General features: G+C 36.8%; 1 protein-coding gene across 1 annotated transcript in view; it reads right to left on the reverse strand.

Moving 5' to 3' along the window:
* Positions 1 to 2193: 2193 nt before the first annotated feature.
* The window catches only part of LOC306884602 (MAM domain-containing glycosylphosphatidylinositol anchor protein 1-like), a gene marked incomplete at both ends in the record, with an annotated part of 214579 nt that continues 198470 nt past the window's right edge, over positions 2194 to 18302 (reverse strand). The window contains 2 exons of the mRNA XM_079440601.1: positions 2194 to 2285; positions 9754 to 9862. Of these exons, the coding sequence (XP_079296727.1) occupies positions 2194 to 2285; positions 9754 to 9862 (201 nt within the window). The remainder of the gene's footprint in view (positions 2286 to 9753; positions 9863 to 18302) is intronic.

The following is an 18302-nucleotide window of genomic DNA, read 5'->3' on the forward strand; positions in this document are numbered from 1 at the left end:
TGAACTAGTTAAATATAAGAGCGAGCGAATATTACAAGCCGGAAAATAATTTTGCGCATTTTATGATTGTAAACAGACTTACCTTAAAGCTCCACTGTGAACTGCGAGTATGAGTAATACTAGAGCAAAGCAATTGAAATATATACTGGATATACGATTGGACCGTAACATCTAAGCATACGCAAATCTGATAAAGGACTCTCAAACAGAGGCACAAATGGTTCCTTCTTTTCGTCATACGTTCTTAAAATTCTGTGCCTGCCCTTCCCTTGCAGTGATGATAGATGTGATGAAACGTACTTGAACTTTCAGAAAGGACCGAACACAGATGGCCCTTACACGTCTGACAATCACATATTGCTACTGAACTGTAACCATGTGCTTAAATGTTATTTTACGTAATGTGACATATTTTAAAAAGAGGTTCAGGGAGGGTAGCCTACATTTCACAACTTTTGAAGGTAAAATCATCCATAACATATTGCATCTGAATCTTAAACCATTGGCATCTGTGACTTATGCTGCGTTCCATTCAAAGTCAGATGTGGGATATTCCTACTTGATGTCTCCGACTTCCTGAAGGCGTTCCTCTGCCTAAAATAAAAAGGCAATGCTACCGTTTGCTGTCCAGATCTTGATTGTCAACAAAGAAGTCCCTAGCAGCCATATTAGAGGATAAATGATGCTCCACAGTGCTAGCATTTGTTCTGCAGGTGGATGATTACAGTATCATCTTAGAGGATAATTTATCTGCAGATGTTTGCTAAACGTGTTTCATCATCATTTAATGCAGGAACTTTGACCTACTGATGTATTTTATTCGCTTAAAAGTGTGCATCTCACTGGACGCCACCATCCTGCCAAAAGAAAACAGGTTTTCAGCCTCAAGCAATTTCGAGTGGCATTCTATTGCAATTTTCCAAGTAGGAAGCTAGAAAGTCCAACTTTCTGATGTAAATGGAATGCAGCATTACTATAGGATGAACATTGTGTCTTTTAGATCAACTTGTCACATCAACACCGTTTGCTTGCCATCTCAAAACTTACAAAATAAAATACGTCTGAAGTTTGTCAACTTGCGCGTACATGCGATTGCTCTCTAACACTATGCAAAATGACATTCTTGATCGTCAAAGCCAAGAATGGAGTTTGTCTGTCCAGAGGCGTCCATCTGTTGGAGTCTGTGTGCCCAAATCATATCCATTGCAGACAGAGGTACAGTTCTATTGCTGAACGAGAACGACTGACCAAGAGAGTCAACACTCTCCCGGCAGTTTGACTGAAGCTAAAAGTGATCATTCTCATAAGTTGTCCAGGTGCTTTATGGTTCTTGTAGATTGAGGGTGAGGTAACTGATGCTCTTCTGGTCCAAAGTTCACATTGTGTCGTTTTCGGAATCGAATTCTACCCCGTAATGAACTGAACGGCAATGCAGCAGTGGCACGCGGTTTCTGCTAAAGAAAGCCAAAGGACAAGAAGTGTACAGCAAACCCAGACTGACAAAATACTACGTAAAGGAACCAAAATAACTACAGAAAAAGATATAAATTTGTGCTTCTTTAGTTTCACATTGTCATAGTCCTAGAAGTTGCAGTTGGAGTCTGTTTGTCCTTTCTGCAGCTTGATACTTTCCAATATATCATGTACACGTGCATGTACAGGTCCGTTCATGTCATCAGTAGCTTCATGACCACTTGTTTCACTCATCCGTTCTGGCTCACGCTATTCCTTGCAATCACAGTGTCTTAAGGAAATCACATCTCCATGCACTTGTGTCTGTGGAAAGAGTAGTTCATTTGGATAAAGAACGTCCTTGTTGCTCTTTCTGTTCATCCTGTAAGCCCTCCGTCATCTTTGGTAATAATTGACACTTTGGTGTGTCAGGGGTGACTGAGATGATGTGGACAGAAATGCAAGACATATGGACAGAAATGCACAAAATCAATGTAAGTTATGCTTATATAAATCATAAAGGTGCCACTTAGCAGACATAAGCTCAACAAGTGACCACAAAGATGATGAGAAACCAAAGAAAAAGTAGACTTGAGGTGTGAAACTAGGACAAAGGGAATGAGAAACAGGAGGAACTGAAGGAGGCAGTAGCAGGAAGGGTGGTCACGTGTTGGGGCAGTTCTTATTGCTGCCGCAGGGTGCGTCCTACACTGGCGGTGTGTGTGCTGAGGGGTATCTGTATCATCTGAGGAGGAATGTCAGACAGATGGTCCAGAGCAGCTGGACGATCGCAGGAAGAAGGTGAGGACTCTGGTGTGTCCCAGACAGAACTGCTGTAAACAAAGACAAACATGACTATTATTTATTTATTTATTATTATTACCATCTCTTTAAGGTTACATTTTACTACTGTATGGTACTAATATCATTTTCAAGGCTACTGCCTCAGCTGTAAAGGTAAAACCTTGGCACATTATTTCTGACAGTGAATGTGACCAGTTTCTATACAAACTGAGAGATGTACATACAGAGAATTGGCTGGTTCAAGGCCTAAAGCATTGCAAATCTAATACAAACATCCCAAATGGGGCAATTTACCTCTATGTAGTTTAGAAAATGCTCTTGTAAAGAAAATCATCTCTTAGCCTTAACCACACAATAGCTGCAGGGTCAGACCCCTTTCAGAAGGGAACTTGGCATGCTGTCGTAAATGGTTTTGTGCTCCTGTTGAGTTTTTGGCACAAAGGAGCTTGGGACATTGACATAATGTATCAAACGGATGGGGTTACAGTGGCTGGCATCATCATATGACTGAACCGGAGGCTGTAAGTGGTAATATCTATGAGCTACGGAAGACGGATGACCTGCGTGAGGACAATTACAAGTCATTATGCCTCAGAGGTAACGTTGAGTAATATCTTTCGGCACAGCTCACAGGAAATGGCCTCATATGATGATGAGGGCTGGACCAAACATGCTTGCAGTGTTGTTTGAGAAGCAGATTCCAATCACAACACATACACATGTGGATTTAATTATGTATACAAGCTGCCAACAAAATGGGTTTATAAATAAAGAGCAGGTATTGTATTTAAAAAAAAAAATCAATATTAATTTATATCAAGGATTTCCCTGGCTAGCAGGAAATCAATATATTCATAATAAAGCTTTTTATTCTTCCCTTTCAATAAAGAACGAGATCGTGTGAGCCATGACATTTCTCTCAAGGACTTTGAAGGAGGCGGGTCATTTTGAGAGTGGGTGTACAGATGTGTGGACAGGCTGCATAAAAAAACAGTCTAATATTATAGAGAGAGGGAAATTATTTAATAAAGAGTCCAAAAACTGATCGATCAACAGTCAGTGGTGGCATAAGTTTTAATGTGCGTGTTGTGGGGTCTTCATATTTCTAATTCCGATTCAACAGATCACCTTCGTTTCAAATCGCACATACTACTTCTCTCTCGCTCTCTCCGCCTTTCCACCCCACAGCCAAATCCCAGTCATGGTGAGATTTATGGGGACGCAGTAACACATAGGACGTCAGAGCCAATCATCATTCATCCTTAAAGGAGGAACAGCTCACGGTTGAGCTCCCATGGGCAGTACCCTGAGCAGAACAGGCCAGAGGAGAGCAGAGGAGACCAGGGTCATTCTGGCTATGCCGTACATTTCCATGTCCCCATCACGTCTAAAGATGAAAATCATACTCTCTAGCTGTTAGAAAATCAGGCAATTTATTAAGAAATATATTCCAATGTTTCTTCATTTGTTCCTTTACTAATCTATGTTTTCTTGAGAATATTGGTTTCCTGTTTGGCATCCCTTAACAAACATAAACAGGTTCCTTAATGACATCATCATACAGGAAGTGACATCATTTTGGAGGGAAAACCAGCATTAGCATGGCTAAGCATAGATTACTGCGGAGATTACCTATTTTTGTAGGCCAATCTGGAAGTTAGCATCACCCTGGTTCCCTCAACAAAAAGATAGGATTTAATGAATGGATAAGATTATTGCAGAAAATAAGCTCTGTGACCAACAAAAGTTCATGATTGAAGTTTGTTATATTCATTATAATAATCTTAACAAATGAACACATTTTTAAGAATTTTGAAGCCAATCACCAAGAATAAAAAGCTAAACCTAGACTATAAACAAACTACACCATGGTCACCGTCACCAGCGCTAAGCTTCCGCCAACTCTTTAAGTCTTTATTTTAAAAGCATTTCACTGAATGTCAGAGTTAGAAGAGTTTTCAAGAGGCTGTAAAAGCAGACTAGTTAATAGATAAGTTCGCCTGTTTGGTCTGATGTTTAATGTCCCCTACAACCTCTGTAGTTTAATTTAGCCACTTGTTAGCAACAGTCAAGACACGTGAACGCTTTTTATAAAATGCCAATAGGGGTTTTACTGATGTCATAGAATAAAACATGAAAATATCTTGAGCTTGTGCTGACCACAGACCGTATATCAGGCACTTAACCAAATACCCATTTAAAAAATAATATTGACTTCAATACGCTAAAATGTGAACAGAAATATATCATCCCTGCAGCTCTCTATTAGACATTTGATGAATTCTCCAATGTTTTGTGGATTTAGCTGGTTTGTCTCCCTTTTAAGATAGTCTCTCTTACCAATTTCTCAGATTTTACCAGGAAGGGTGAACTATTTAAAAATCAAGGTGAACTTATTCCCACTTTATTCCCATCTTTTTAGGCATCCTTCCTATTAATTGTGTAAATACTCAACCTGTTGAAAGTTTTTGAGCTTAACCAGAACAGGCTTCAGAAAGTCTGTTATACCCACATAATTCCAAATGTACTGCATTAACAGGAAAGACCCTGGAAAACATCAAAGAATTAAAGAGGAGAGGAGTTTCATTGATGAACGCACATATCCTCTATTGCAAAGCCTCATGGGTCAGACACAGAGCCTGCAAGCTAACAGCACGCACGCACATACACACAACTTTCCCCGAACAAACTACAGCTATCAGCAATCCGTGCGGCTGAGAGCTGGAATATTCTCTCTGTGAGGGAGCTTTCACAATGATTGATCTTAATCATTAATTTGGCTCTTTTGTTCTGCCCTGCGGTGTGCCGTACGCAGCTCACGTTACACTTTCCTGTGTGTAAGCACAGCTCAGCGCCTGTGGACGGCAAGAACATGTTTTACTGTGTGGGCCGTGTGCATGTGTGTGTGATATAACACCAGTGTCCCTACCGACCCAGGTACTGAGCTGCACTCCTCCAGAGACTAATGTATAAGCTTACATTAAAACTTGAAATAATAATGGATTTTTTTTTTTTACTTTCACTGTAACATGACGGCTTCCTGAGGTGTTTAACAATTTAAAATTGAAAAAACACCAGGCTGGAGCGGTAGGAGCTAGGTGGATTGGTATATGAAAATGTCCATACGTGTTACTGTCAGAAGAAACTAATGCCTAGCAGGCAGCATACATGCTTTGGCACATCGCACAGTGCGGGCGGGTCATTTTCCAATTTGAGAGATAATTTTTTGATTTGTTTGGTGGCAAGAAAAAGAAAAAATATTGCAGCTTGCTTTAAAACCAAACAGTAGTGTTAAAAGTGGGCTGAACCGTTTTATACACCGTAGTATTGATGCTTGCTTGCATGCCTTTCAGCAAATGAGCTGAGGTGTTGTTACATTAATATTCATGATGACAAGGTTTACAATACGTTTCAACTTTTCAGATAGTTTCTACACTACTGAATGTCTACACCCCTTTTAGGCTAAACATACCATTAAAATAATGCTATGAAATAGGAATTACACAGTTTGTTCATTATGTGGTGTAAACGTCAGCGTTAACAGCTGGTGTATCATTTAATTAAAAGGAAGAAATTTAATTTGCTAAATCCTAGCTGTTTATTAAAAATGACACTGCATGATAGGTGACTTAAAGAATTGACATGTGGCTTTGAAATCTAAGACCATCTGGAAAATTAAGCTGTTGGACTGAAAAGGAAACCTAATTAGACAGAACTCAGAATGCATATGATAATAATTTAAGATAATTTAGTGAACTCTGTAATTCATTAAAAATTTGCTCAAACAGAATTACAAAAATGAAATGTTTTTAGACATTTTCCTGCAATATATTTAAAAATAATAATAATAAAGCCTATTTTTATTATTGTAATGCAACCACACATTTTACTGAGTGTTTTTTATGATCTATATTAACCACTCTTACAAAAGAATGAGATGTTTTGCATTATGGCAATATCAGGTGAAGTGTGCTTAATTGTCATAATGTCACACGCACACACAAATACCTAATAGTCCTAAAAAACACGGCTTACATATCTTTGATTTTGATATTATATATGGCCAGGACATGTTCTTGACAGGTTTCACAGAGTAAAAATAAGGGTTCTGCCATTTTTAATATTCAGAGCAAAAAGGTCAAGACTTCAATCTATCAAAAATCACTATTCCCTGAAAATGTGATGATGATTCAGGTCTATGGTTTAAGAAAGGTTTCTATGAAAGACTGTTAGACACGAAGCACTGTGAGGTCATATTTAAGGACGGTTACTGGTATACTCTTCATAGTTGGAATAGTATACATTATTTTTAATGAATTGTTCTTGCTCTAATCTGAATAATTATTTGATAATTGTGTATCTTATAGTTTCTGAGAATGATTTTTGTGGATCTGTCTCATGCCAAGAGTAACAGTGAACATTGTATGTGTTGCTCTTTGTTCAGATGAAGTCTTTTACAATCTTCACAGTCTTTTATTTAAATTATTATCTACATTAATTATCTAGTCATATGCATATACTATTGATATTCAGTTTTACTTCAAATTTATATTGATGTTTTACATATAGATTGGTTTTGTCTTGCTCCAGGTCTCTGTAGATGTAATAAGCACAATGCTGTGTAAAGGGTAATGTTGAAGTTTCATTATTTTTTATGGAACCAGGGAGAGCTTCTCTCTGCTGGAGTGTCTGTATTATCTTCAAGGTTGGCTGATAAGGAGCTGCTGCCATGGACACTGAATGTGTTTCGATGTTGTATGCTTTGGAACATCTCAGATGACCCTTGAGGTGGCGGTTAGATTTCTAGGAGCGCTCATAATAAAGAAAACTGTGTTTGACAATTTTCGCTTTAACTGGTTCCACAAGATGTGTTTATTTCTATCTTTATGTCAGGCAGACAGAGAGTCAACATTAGGCCTCAAAAAAAAAAAAAAAAGTTTGTTTTTGGGTGAATATCATGAAAATATATCCAAGTCATATTTTGGAAAAAAAGAAAAATAAGAATGCTTTTGAACTTTTTAATACTTTTGAGCTTTCTATGAATCAAAGAATTCCACAAAGATTTTAAACAGCACTACCATTCTCAACATTGATAATAACAATAAATGATTCTTGAGCAGCAAATCGGCATATTAGAATGATTTCTGAAGGATCATGTGTTACTAAAGACTGGAGTAATGATGCTGAAAATTCAGCGCTGCATCACAGGAATAGATTGCATTTTAAAATGTATTCCAATAGAAAAATATTTCACATTATTTCTTTTTTACTGTATTTTTAATTAAATAAATAGAGCTGTGAATTCTTTCAAAAACATACCTTTTTAATCAGTAGTGTATATCCATTTAGAGGCAATTATTGATAATGTGATTAATTGAATTAATTATATTAGATATTTCAAAAGCATAAATTAAACAGTATATTTTCCTGCATTACAATAATGAGAATGATAATTTATCAATTCATCTGGTGGGTTTTGAGGGGGGTGGTGTTCTGGATAGCTGCCCTCTCTCTCTCTCTCTCTCTCTCAGAAAGTCTGGCGCTGGGCCTTTTCCTGTCTGTGTGCATGCATTCACACATCATGTGCCAAGATCAGCATTCAGGAGGAGACCCGAGGCCTACCGCACCATCAGAGGGCTGCACGAGGTGAGAAGAAGCCAGAGCTGGGCCCCGGGCCCGAGCCCCTACAGCTGCCTCCACCATCAGCAACACTGTCCTGGCACATCTTACCTACTGACAGTTCATCGCTAAAACCTTCCTGTTGTGATAATTCAAATTCTGTCATCATTTACTCATCATCGTGTCACTACAATCCGTTTGATATTCTCTCTGTATTATTAAAACCTTAAAGAAGAACAAAAAAGCACCATCATAGAAAGATTTGACTTATCTGTCTTCTGAAGTCACAAATTTAAAAAAATCTATGAAATACAATCAACACTTTGCTGAAAACTAGTGTGTACTGTTGTACATAATCTTCTGCATGCCTACTGCTGTCTGATTAATGGCTCATATTTTTTTTAAATAATTTTTTAAAAACGCCCACCTTAAGGTCGTGGTACACATGTCTTTTTGCACTGTAATCTTTATAAAGTACGGAAGCGTATTGCATTCACTTGAGGAAAAAAAATCTACTCTGTTTTTCTGAATTAACGAGTTAATTATCTCAGAATTACGAGATAATTTTTCATTAAAAAAAGTTTTTGCTCTGTTTTTCTGAATTAACGAGTTAATTATCTCAGAATTACAAGATCATTTTTCCTTAAAAAAAAGTTTTCGCTCTGTTTTTCTGAATTAACGAGTTAATTATCTCAGAATTACGACAATTTTTCATGAAAAAAAGTTTTTGCTCTGTTTTTCTGAATTAATGACTTAATTATCTCAGAATTACAAGATAATTAAGTCATTAATTCAGAAAAACAGAGCAAAAACTCTTTTTTTTTTCCTCAAGTGAATGCAATACGCTTCCGTAATAAAGTAAACAATGATAACTTTTATATTTTTAGAAACATTTCATGATGAACAATTACTAGACTGAAGGAACTTAGCTTTACTTGATTATCTATTCATAATTTTAAAAACATCCTGTTACAATGCATCAGATATGAAACATCATATTTGAGGAATGCTTATTTGTTCATCTCTAAATTATTGTATTGCATTGCATTGTTTTGCCTCTATAATAAGAACTACAGAGCTTTGATTTACATATGAGATATTATTGCAAGATATAGAGTGACAACTGATGTTTATACAGTATGCATTTTATGTAAGTTTTTATGTTTTTTTTTACAGTGTACTGTTATAATGATCTCATAGATTTACATTACATTTTATAAGAATTTCATCTTACTTTTAACCAGATAAACATCAGAAATTTCAGCTTAGTTTGGGTTCCTGAATCATGTTTGACTTTTCAAATTTTGACTAAAGGTTCAATAAACTGCTACACTGAAAAAGAAAATAGACTCTGATTATTACTTCATGTTAGGCTTTACAAGGTTAACTGCACTGTCCAAAACAGTTTTGTGAACTGAATCAACCAAATCACTGAAAAGAATCAACTCAAAGGAAAAGTTTGTTCACAAAACTGACATCGCTTTTCTCATGAACATTTACTAAGAAGTGCTAGAGTGCATGTCAAGATTTGTATGACTTCAATCTTTGCATTGTATCAATTACTTATGATACATTTATGGTGCTTTTTCATCCTTTTGAACTTGAAAGTCCATACAGTGTGTTCAACAGAAGTAAGTCTTGGAACAACATAAGGATGATTAAGATTGGTTTAAGGTCAGTTCTCAGTGATTTTTCATCAGTCTTTTGTCTTTTCCTTTGCTTTAAGACTCCCAAACAAAAAATTAGCTGTACGCTGACTGGTAATATGGCTTTTAGTTATTTAGTCACCTACATGAAGGGATATAATGAATTTCATTACTGAAGCATCAAGGCTGAGAGGTGTTTTTGTGCTGTAGAAGTGTCCCTGATGGTGCAGACCTGTTTTGTCCACGCTATCCTTTTGTTTGCATTTCCCCTTGGTAACAGAAACGTCATCGATAGCGATGTCTCCCTCAAAGCCGTTTCCACGGATACCTTCGAACACCACCTGACAAAGAAAACCGCAAGTTAGCCATCTCACCCGTGACACGTTTGCTCTGAAGACACTGTAGTCCATTAAAACATTTCTTCCATTCCCATCAAACACACACACACACACACACACAAAGATAAATTAATTGAAACATTTCATTTTTGTTTGGGACGTCACAATCAGCAACGGATCAAATTTACACAAACATCAACACCTGTAACAGCGAGAAAGCTCATTAAGAACTGACTGACTTCTCAATTTATGAGTGAGAATTTAAAGAGAATTGGCCAAATCCCACAGGAAGCTGAATAATGCAATGCCAGGAATAGGAATTATTAATTGTAATTCCAAACATTCAACAGAACAGAAGTTTTCATGAGTAATTATGTGTGTTTATTCCTTCGTACATAGTAACTGATTTGACATAATTATCTAAACCGCTGTCAAAGAAATTAACCAACCTGGTCTCATAAAAATACATACCTCTGTGCACTTTCTGTGCGACACCGTTTTACGTACCTTACACGTTTCGCCGCAGTTTCAAACACAAATGTCCACTGAGTGGCGCTAAAACACAGGTTAAATACGTGAACCCTGGCAAGTGTTTATTATGTTGATATAGGTACGTATCGCTGTGTTTTTATTATGTTGATATAGGTACGTATCGCTGTGTTTTTATTATGTTGATATAGGTACGTATCGCTGTGTTTTTATTATGTTGCTACAGGTGTGCTGTTTTGTCGAACCATAGATACACGGGATTCGATGTTATGTGCGATGCTAACATTCAAAAGCATCAGTTTTCAATTGTCCCAGCATATTAATATTATTTTGAAGTCGTAACATGATATTCTTAAAGTAATTGTGCGAAAAATACGCTTTATTAATCAAATCTCTGTAAATATGTGTGAAAAGGAGTAAAAGGTGTCAGTTTTACTGCCTCTAGTGTTTGTTTCTTTAGGAAACTGAAACTGCAGTAATATGTAGTTATTGGTACGTATTTCGTGTCTCGCTAAAAAGTGCACCCAGGTACGTAAATGCCACGAGACTATCAAAACAAATTTAATATGACCATACAGCACCACAAAATGTCCACATTATTATTTCAGATACATTAATAAAACATAAATTTGATGACATTTTGTGTGCTGCATATAGCAGACAAAAATGTTAGAAAAACTATTTTGAATATTTATTAGCTCAAATTTATTAATAGTAGAAAAAATTTCAAACATTTATTTATTCATATCTAACATTTATGAGGTTTAATTTAAAAAGCAAGAACTGAACAGATATTTGAACACCATTCTCAATATGATTCTGAAAACTAAACGTTTTTTCCACTACAGGGCGTACTAAAAATAACAGTACTATAGCAAACATTTGTACAGTATATTATAAAAATTGCATATTGGCCTATAAAGTCATAATAATAAGGTTCCTCCCAGATTCTTTTCTGGTATTTATTTTCTCCCTATAAGCTGCGTTTGACTGACAGCTTAATTACAGCAGCTCTGAAGCTCACTGCAGAGACCTAATCAGATCCTTGTCAGAGTTACGTTCAGTCTAACTGGAGTTTACAGAATTACCCCCTCCCCAGACAAACACACACACACACACACACCTCTAAACCCCAGCCGGTGGACTAACGCACAAGTAATTGAAATGTATAAATGAGCAAAAAGTGAACAGAGCGATACAATACATTTAATCCACCCACAGCCCCTTAAAACACATCTAAAGCAATTCACACTTTCTCAAACTTTGCAGAATGGCTTTTTATTTTAGCTTTAAGGTTAGAAGAAAAAAATTTAGAGAGCTTTTATGGGCACAGGATAGAGTATGGAGACCAGGGCTATTATCGTTAACAAACAGTTTTTTAGATGTAAAGCAAAAACTGAAATAGTTCAAGCACTTATAATACTAATAAATAAACCAAAACCGAACTAAAAATAGCTGAATAAATATTAATAAAAAGTATTTTTAAATTAAAATTCAAATAAATAATAAAATAACACAGATGTATTCCTAATGCCTTATTTTATGGTACTTTACAGCTTATATGATTTTCTCCCCAAAAGTCCAACCACGAAGTAAATCCCATTGTGGTGCATTTAAGTGCACTGATCTAATAAATACACTTTCAGAACAAAAGGTACAAAGCTGTCAGCGGGGTGTTATCCTACGTTACAAAAGCTAAAAAGTACATGCTTGCTTCGTATTTACCTCTAAACGGAACATATTATTACCTTAAAAGGTACATATTAGTACTTTAAAAGTACATATTAGCACCTAAAGTGTACAATTAGATGAATTCAGATTGATTGGAACATTTTTGCAAAGTTATTTCAATGGCAAAAAGTGTCCAAATCAACCTAGATTCACCCCTACTTTTTGAAAGGGTACTTTTTTTTTTTGGAGAGTGTATATGATTATTTCAACATGGTTTGAAACAGAGAGGCAGTGTTACTGTTTTTATTCAGCCGAAAAATTACATTTTCTAGCATGGTTCACACACTTGACCAGGTTAAGATAGCATGCATTGCTAAGTGCACACACTCTTGACCCGCGTGCTTTTATGAACATAACACACCCAGACACACACACCTGCAGCATCACCCAGGGCTCCCACGGTGCCCAAATGAGCGAGTGACTCTGAATAAATAACAGAGGCTGAGCGGGATTCAAAGGATGAGGGCAGATGGGTAATTTGATTTGTCTTGTGTGTGTAAAACAGTCTCTCTGTCTGTGCTAATTGGCTGCTAATCACAGTGGACGCTGGGTGACACGACATCATTAGGGCAATGTAAAGCAGCGCTCCATAAGCATATCTGCTCACCTGAATATATATATTCATGCATTACAAGCCCAGACTCTCAAACACACACAGAATGCATTTAACTCACAGTACACTTCCAGAATTACAAGGCAACTGTATGCATAAAAACATGCTCAAAAGGCAAACGCAAACACACGCAAAACATGCACAAAGAGATCTCGCCATAGTCTGTTGTAGCAGTAATTGGTAGGTGAGGCGATGTGTGTTTTCTCTCTGTTCGTTAATGCAAATGGCTTCCTCTAATGGGCAGAGCACAGTTGACTTTAGTGGGTTGAGCTCATTAAGAGTATGACAGACCATTCACCTCTCACACGTGAGCTCAGATGCCAGCAGCGGGGGCAGAAAGAAACAATTATGCGCAGCGTCTGAGAGGTGTAGGCATGCAGACGCCTCTCCAGCTCCATGTACATGAGATTGGGTGAGATAGAGAGCAGTGTGCAGGAGCTGAAGCAGAACTTAAAGAAACAGTTCAACTAAATTCTGTTGCTCTAGCTTTTGTGGAAAGGAAATTGTGAAGTAACACAGAATCTCACTGCTGCTCTTTTCCATACAAAGACAAAAACAACAACCAGGGGCTGTCACAGAAAGCACTAGGAAAATAGTCTAAATGACTTGTGCTTATGTTTTTCAGTGAATAAGAACTTACATTTTGGTTCATTTACCACATAAGACTATTGTATTCACAAATACAGTACTTTCTTTTAGCAGATTTATGCATATTTATTCAAAGCAACCTGCAAGCAAGGAGTAAAAACAAGAACAACTGTTTTCAACACTGATAATACGATTTTTTTTTTTTTTTTTTATTTACTTATTTATTTTGCACAGCAAATCAGCATATTAGAATGATTTCTGAAGTATCACGTGAAACTAGAAGACTGGAGGATTGATGCTGAAAATTCAGATTTGCATCGTAAAAATAAATTACATGTTAAAATATATTGAAATACAAACAGCTATTATGAATTATAATAATATTTTACAGTTTTACTGCATTTTTCATTAAATAAATTCAGCCTTGGTAATCATAAGATATTAGTTTTAAAAACATTTCTAAAAATCATAATTATTCAAAATTTCTGACCAGTAGTGAAATATTGGTTGCAGACAGAAAGAGAATTTTTCATATAATCATTGACTATATAATACAACCTGAATTAGAGAAATGTTGGGATGTTTTGTTTTAAATTTGAATAGAATGAAAACTAAAATACTTTCAAATCACATGCGCCAATATTTTATTCACAATAGAACATAGAATACATAACAAATGTTTTTACACTTTTATTCGCTAAATTAGCTCATTTCAAATTTGAGGCCTGCTACAAGTCTCAGAGTTGGCAACATTTGGAAATAATTCAGCTGGGAGAACTTCTGGCAACTAATAAAGTTAAGTCATATCAGGTCTGTAACATAATTAGCTATAAAAGGGATGTCTAAGAGAGGCAAAGTCTCTCAGAAGTAAAGATGGGCAGATGCTCTCCAATCTGTGAAAGAGTGCGTAAAAACATACATTAAAAACAACGTTCCTCAATGTCAAATTGCAAAGGCTTTGCAAATCTCATCATCTACAGTGCATCAAAAGATTCAGAGAAACTGGAGAAATCTCTGTGCGTAAGGGACAAGACCGAAGACCTTTGATGGATGCCTGTGGTCTTCGGGGCCTCAGACGACACTGCATCACTCATCAGCGTGATTCTGTCATTGACATTACTAAATGGGCCCAGGAATACTTCCAGAAACTACTGTCGGTAAACACATTCCACCATGCCATCTGCAGATGCTAACTAAAGCTCTATCATGCAAAAAGGAAGCTATATGTGAGCATGGTCCAGAAGCGCCATCATGTCCTGTGGGCCGAGGCTCATTTAAAATGGACTGTTTCAATGTGAAAAAGTTCTATGGTCAGACGACACTTAAGATATTTTTTTCTCCATTTAATTTCATCACTGTCAAAAATAATTAATTCAAAAACATAAAAACTTTTTTTTTCTCTCCAATGGGAAAATTTTAATTTTTGTTTGAACTACTCCACTGAACGTGACAGGAAAAGTTCCAGAACAGCTGCTGTAACAGAGACTCCCAGTCCGGTGAATTTCATCAACCGATCACAAGAGAGAGCAGTCCTAGCAGAGAGGCGAGAGATGAGAGTGATGGGAAATTTACAGCACACAGAGAGGAGAGGTTAATGGATAACAAACACGACAAAGAGCTGAGAGCATCAGCGGAGAAACCAGCGAGTGATAAAGAGAAAAGGGGAGATGATGAGGAAAGAGCTTAAAGGGCTGTATGAAAATGGATCAGCGCTTGCAGAGTGGACGCCTTTCTCTGCTCTTCTCTCAATCTTTTCAGAAAATCATAATTAAGCAAAGCTAATTACCATCCCTCCCTCGCTCCCTGAACTCTTCCTTTGTAAAGCTCCTGCGCTTTTGTCATCATCTTGTTTCCCCGCTGGCATCTTTCACACGGCTGTACAAAACGCTTCTGCCTGCGGTGACCTTTTCCATTAAGATTTGGAAAAAGGACTTTAGAGATGCGTAAGATAAACTGTAGACTTTAGACTAGATTGACATTTTCTGTAGTGCTGTTTTGCCTATGCAAAAGATGCCACCAAAAGGGTTGCAGGTGGATTTCAGTGCATTGGTAATTCTGTCGCTAGGGGCTCCCTACTCATCCAAGTAAAAAGAAACCACCTTCAAATATATATGATATTATGATCTCTAGCTATATGAAGATACCAACAACAATGTGCAATATATATTTATTTATATTAATCAATACTGTTATCCCACAAAACAGTTATTTTAAACAGTATTAATATTTCAAAATTTTACTGCTTTTACTATATTTTTGATCAAATAAATGCAGTATAAGAGCTACTTCCAAAAACTTCATTACCTCCTAGATGAAATTTATAGGCTGAGTCACTTAGAAAAACACAACTCTCTTTAATAAGCCTTGTGGTTTTTGGTATCATGTCAACACAAACGATTAGTAGTTTGTTTTAAATCACATTTATCATTTAAACTAAATACAGACAACGTCTGTTGGTGCCAGAAACCTTGACTGGCATAAGTGGAGTTAAAGGGAAAAAAATAAAATTCTACTAAACTGCAGGATATAAAGTTTAAAAAGCATTTATAAATTGTATTCTACTGAGACTGTGGTAGTAAGTGTTTATAGTTGTGTTAAACAGCCCAATACCAGGCAGGTGGCATTTAAGAGCTCTATAAAAGAGAACAGCTATACTGGGCCTTTACAGATACAGCACCAACTGGCCTTAACTGCTATTTGAAACTGTGTCATAGATGGGGAGCAATCAAACATACACTAGAGGAGCACAAGCCTGGAGCCACAGCCACATCATTGGCAGAGTTTATGAATGAAAGAAAACATTACACATAAAAAAAATCTTGCCCTGAATTTTAACCGATCGGTATTAGTACCATAAACTGAAGGGTTTAAAGAGCATTTGAAAAAGATCTATGCACACTGGACTAGTTTTATATACGAAGGTAGGGTAATGATGATAATATTCATCTGAGCTTTTCTTTCAATCACGTTCAATTTGGCCATGGCCGTAATCTTCCAGGCTTTAAACGGACTGTGCGTTCCCCTGCCGTTAAAGATTACGGTGTCTTTTATCTTCTATAAAGTGGCATGAAAAAGTAACGAGTGGTAAAAAGCGATCCCATGTGTAAAGTCCTTTGAATCTTCTCTCAGCAGCCAACATAACCGTCACTGTACATTGAGCATATGAGGATGTTGATCAATGAGAAGACATCAAAAAAATCTAAAGATATACTTATAACCTTTTATTTTTTTTGGTTGCACTAAGTGCTTTTTAAATTGAAAAGAGGTTGCGCGTAGGTGTTACAATATTTCTTTGCCTTTATGTAAGACTGACAGAACTAGAAATGTTCAATAAGAATTACAGAAATATATTCCAATTTATATGAATTTTAATGTAATATATGGAATATGTAAAATATGCATAAATATAAATAAAAAGTTTAAAGGAACAGCATTTGTTCAAAACAGAAACATTTTGTAACATTATACAGTTTGGCAAAGAAGTATTTAGTCAGCCACCAATTGTGCAAGTTCTCCCACTTAAAAAGATGAGAGAGGCCTGTAATTTTCATCATAGGTACACTTCAACTATGAGAGACAGAATGGGGGGGAAGAATCCAGGAAATCACATTGTCTGATTTTTAAAGAATTTATTTGCAAATTATGGTAGAAAATAAGTATTTGGTCAATAACAAAAGTTAATCTCAATACTTTGTTATATACTCTTTGTTGGCAATGACAGAGGTCAAACGTTTTCTGTAAGTCTTCACAAGGTTTTCACACACTGTTGCTGGTATTTTGGCCCATTCCTCCATGCAGATCTCCTCTAGAGCAGTGATGTTTTGGGGCTGTCGCTGGGCAACACGGACTTTCAACTCCCTCCAAAGATTTTCTATGGGGTTGAGATCTGGAGACTGGCTAGGTCACTCCAGGACCTTGAAATGCTTCTTACGAAGCCACTCCTTCGTTGCCCGGGCGGTGTGTTTGGGATCATTGTCATGCTGAAAGACCCAGCCATGTTTCATCTTCAATGCCCTTGCTGATGGAAGGAGGTTTTCACTCAAAATCTCACGATACATGGCCCCATTCATTCTTTCCTTTACACGGATCAGTCGTCCTGGTCCCTTTGCAGAAAAACAGCCCCAAAGCATGATGTTTCCACCCCCATGCTTCACAGTAGGTATGGTGTTCTTTGGATGCAACTCAGCATTCTTTCTCCTCCAAACACGACGAGTTGAGTTTTTACCAAAAAGTTCTATTTTGGTTTCATCTGACCATATGACATTCTCCCAATCCTCTTCTGGATCATCCAAATGCTCTCTAGCAAACTTCAGACGGGCCCGGACATGTACTGGCTTAAAGGATTAGTTCACTTTTAAAAAAACTTTTGCTGATAATTTACTCACCCCCATGTCATCCAAGATGTCCATGTCTTTCTTTCTTCAGTCGAAAAGAAATTAAGGTTTTTGATGAAAACATTTCTCCATATAATGGACTTCATTGGGACCCAAACGGTTCAAGGTCCAAATGACAGTTTCAGTGCAGCTTCAAAGGGCTTTAAACGATACCAGACGATGAATAAGGGTCTCATCTATTAAAAAATAAATAAAAAAGTTTAAGTTTAAGTCGGAAGTACCGAGTCAGTGTTTACAAATGTGCGGAAGGAGGACCATATACACATATTCAAATGTCTTTGTGTCAGTTTATCGTTTAAAATGACCATTTCGTGTGCGTATACTGGGTGTTTTAATATTAAAAAGCCTACTGACTCTGTACTTCCACCTACCTCAAGCGTGACCTTTTCCACGTAATTGCGTATTACGTGACGTCACGAACGCGCATCACAGAACAGAGCAAGGCGAGCATTTGTGCTTATAAAACTTAAACTTTTTTTTATTTATTTTTGAAATGACCGATCGTTTCACTAGATAACACCCTTATTCATCGTCTGGTATCGTTTAAAGCCCTTTGAAGCTGCACTGAAACTGTAATTTGGACCTTGAACCGTTTGGGTCCCAATTAAGTCCATTATATTGAGAAATG

Source organism: Barbus barbus (assembly GCF_936440315.1).
Source record: "Barbus barbus genome assembly, chromosome: 18".
NCBI classification, from domain to species: Eukaryota; Metazoa; Chordata; class Actinopteri; order Cypriniformes; family Cyprinidae; genus Barbus; species Barbus barbus.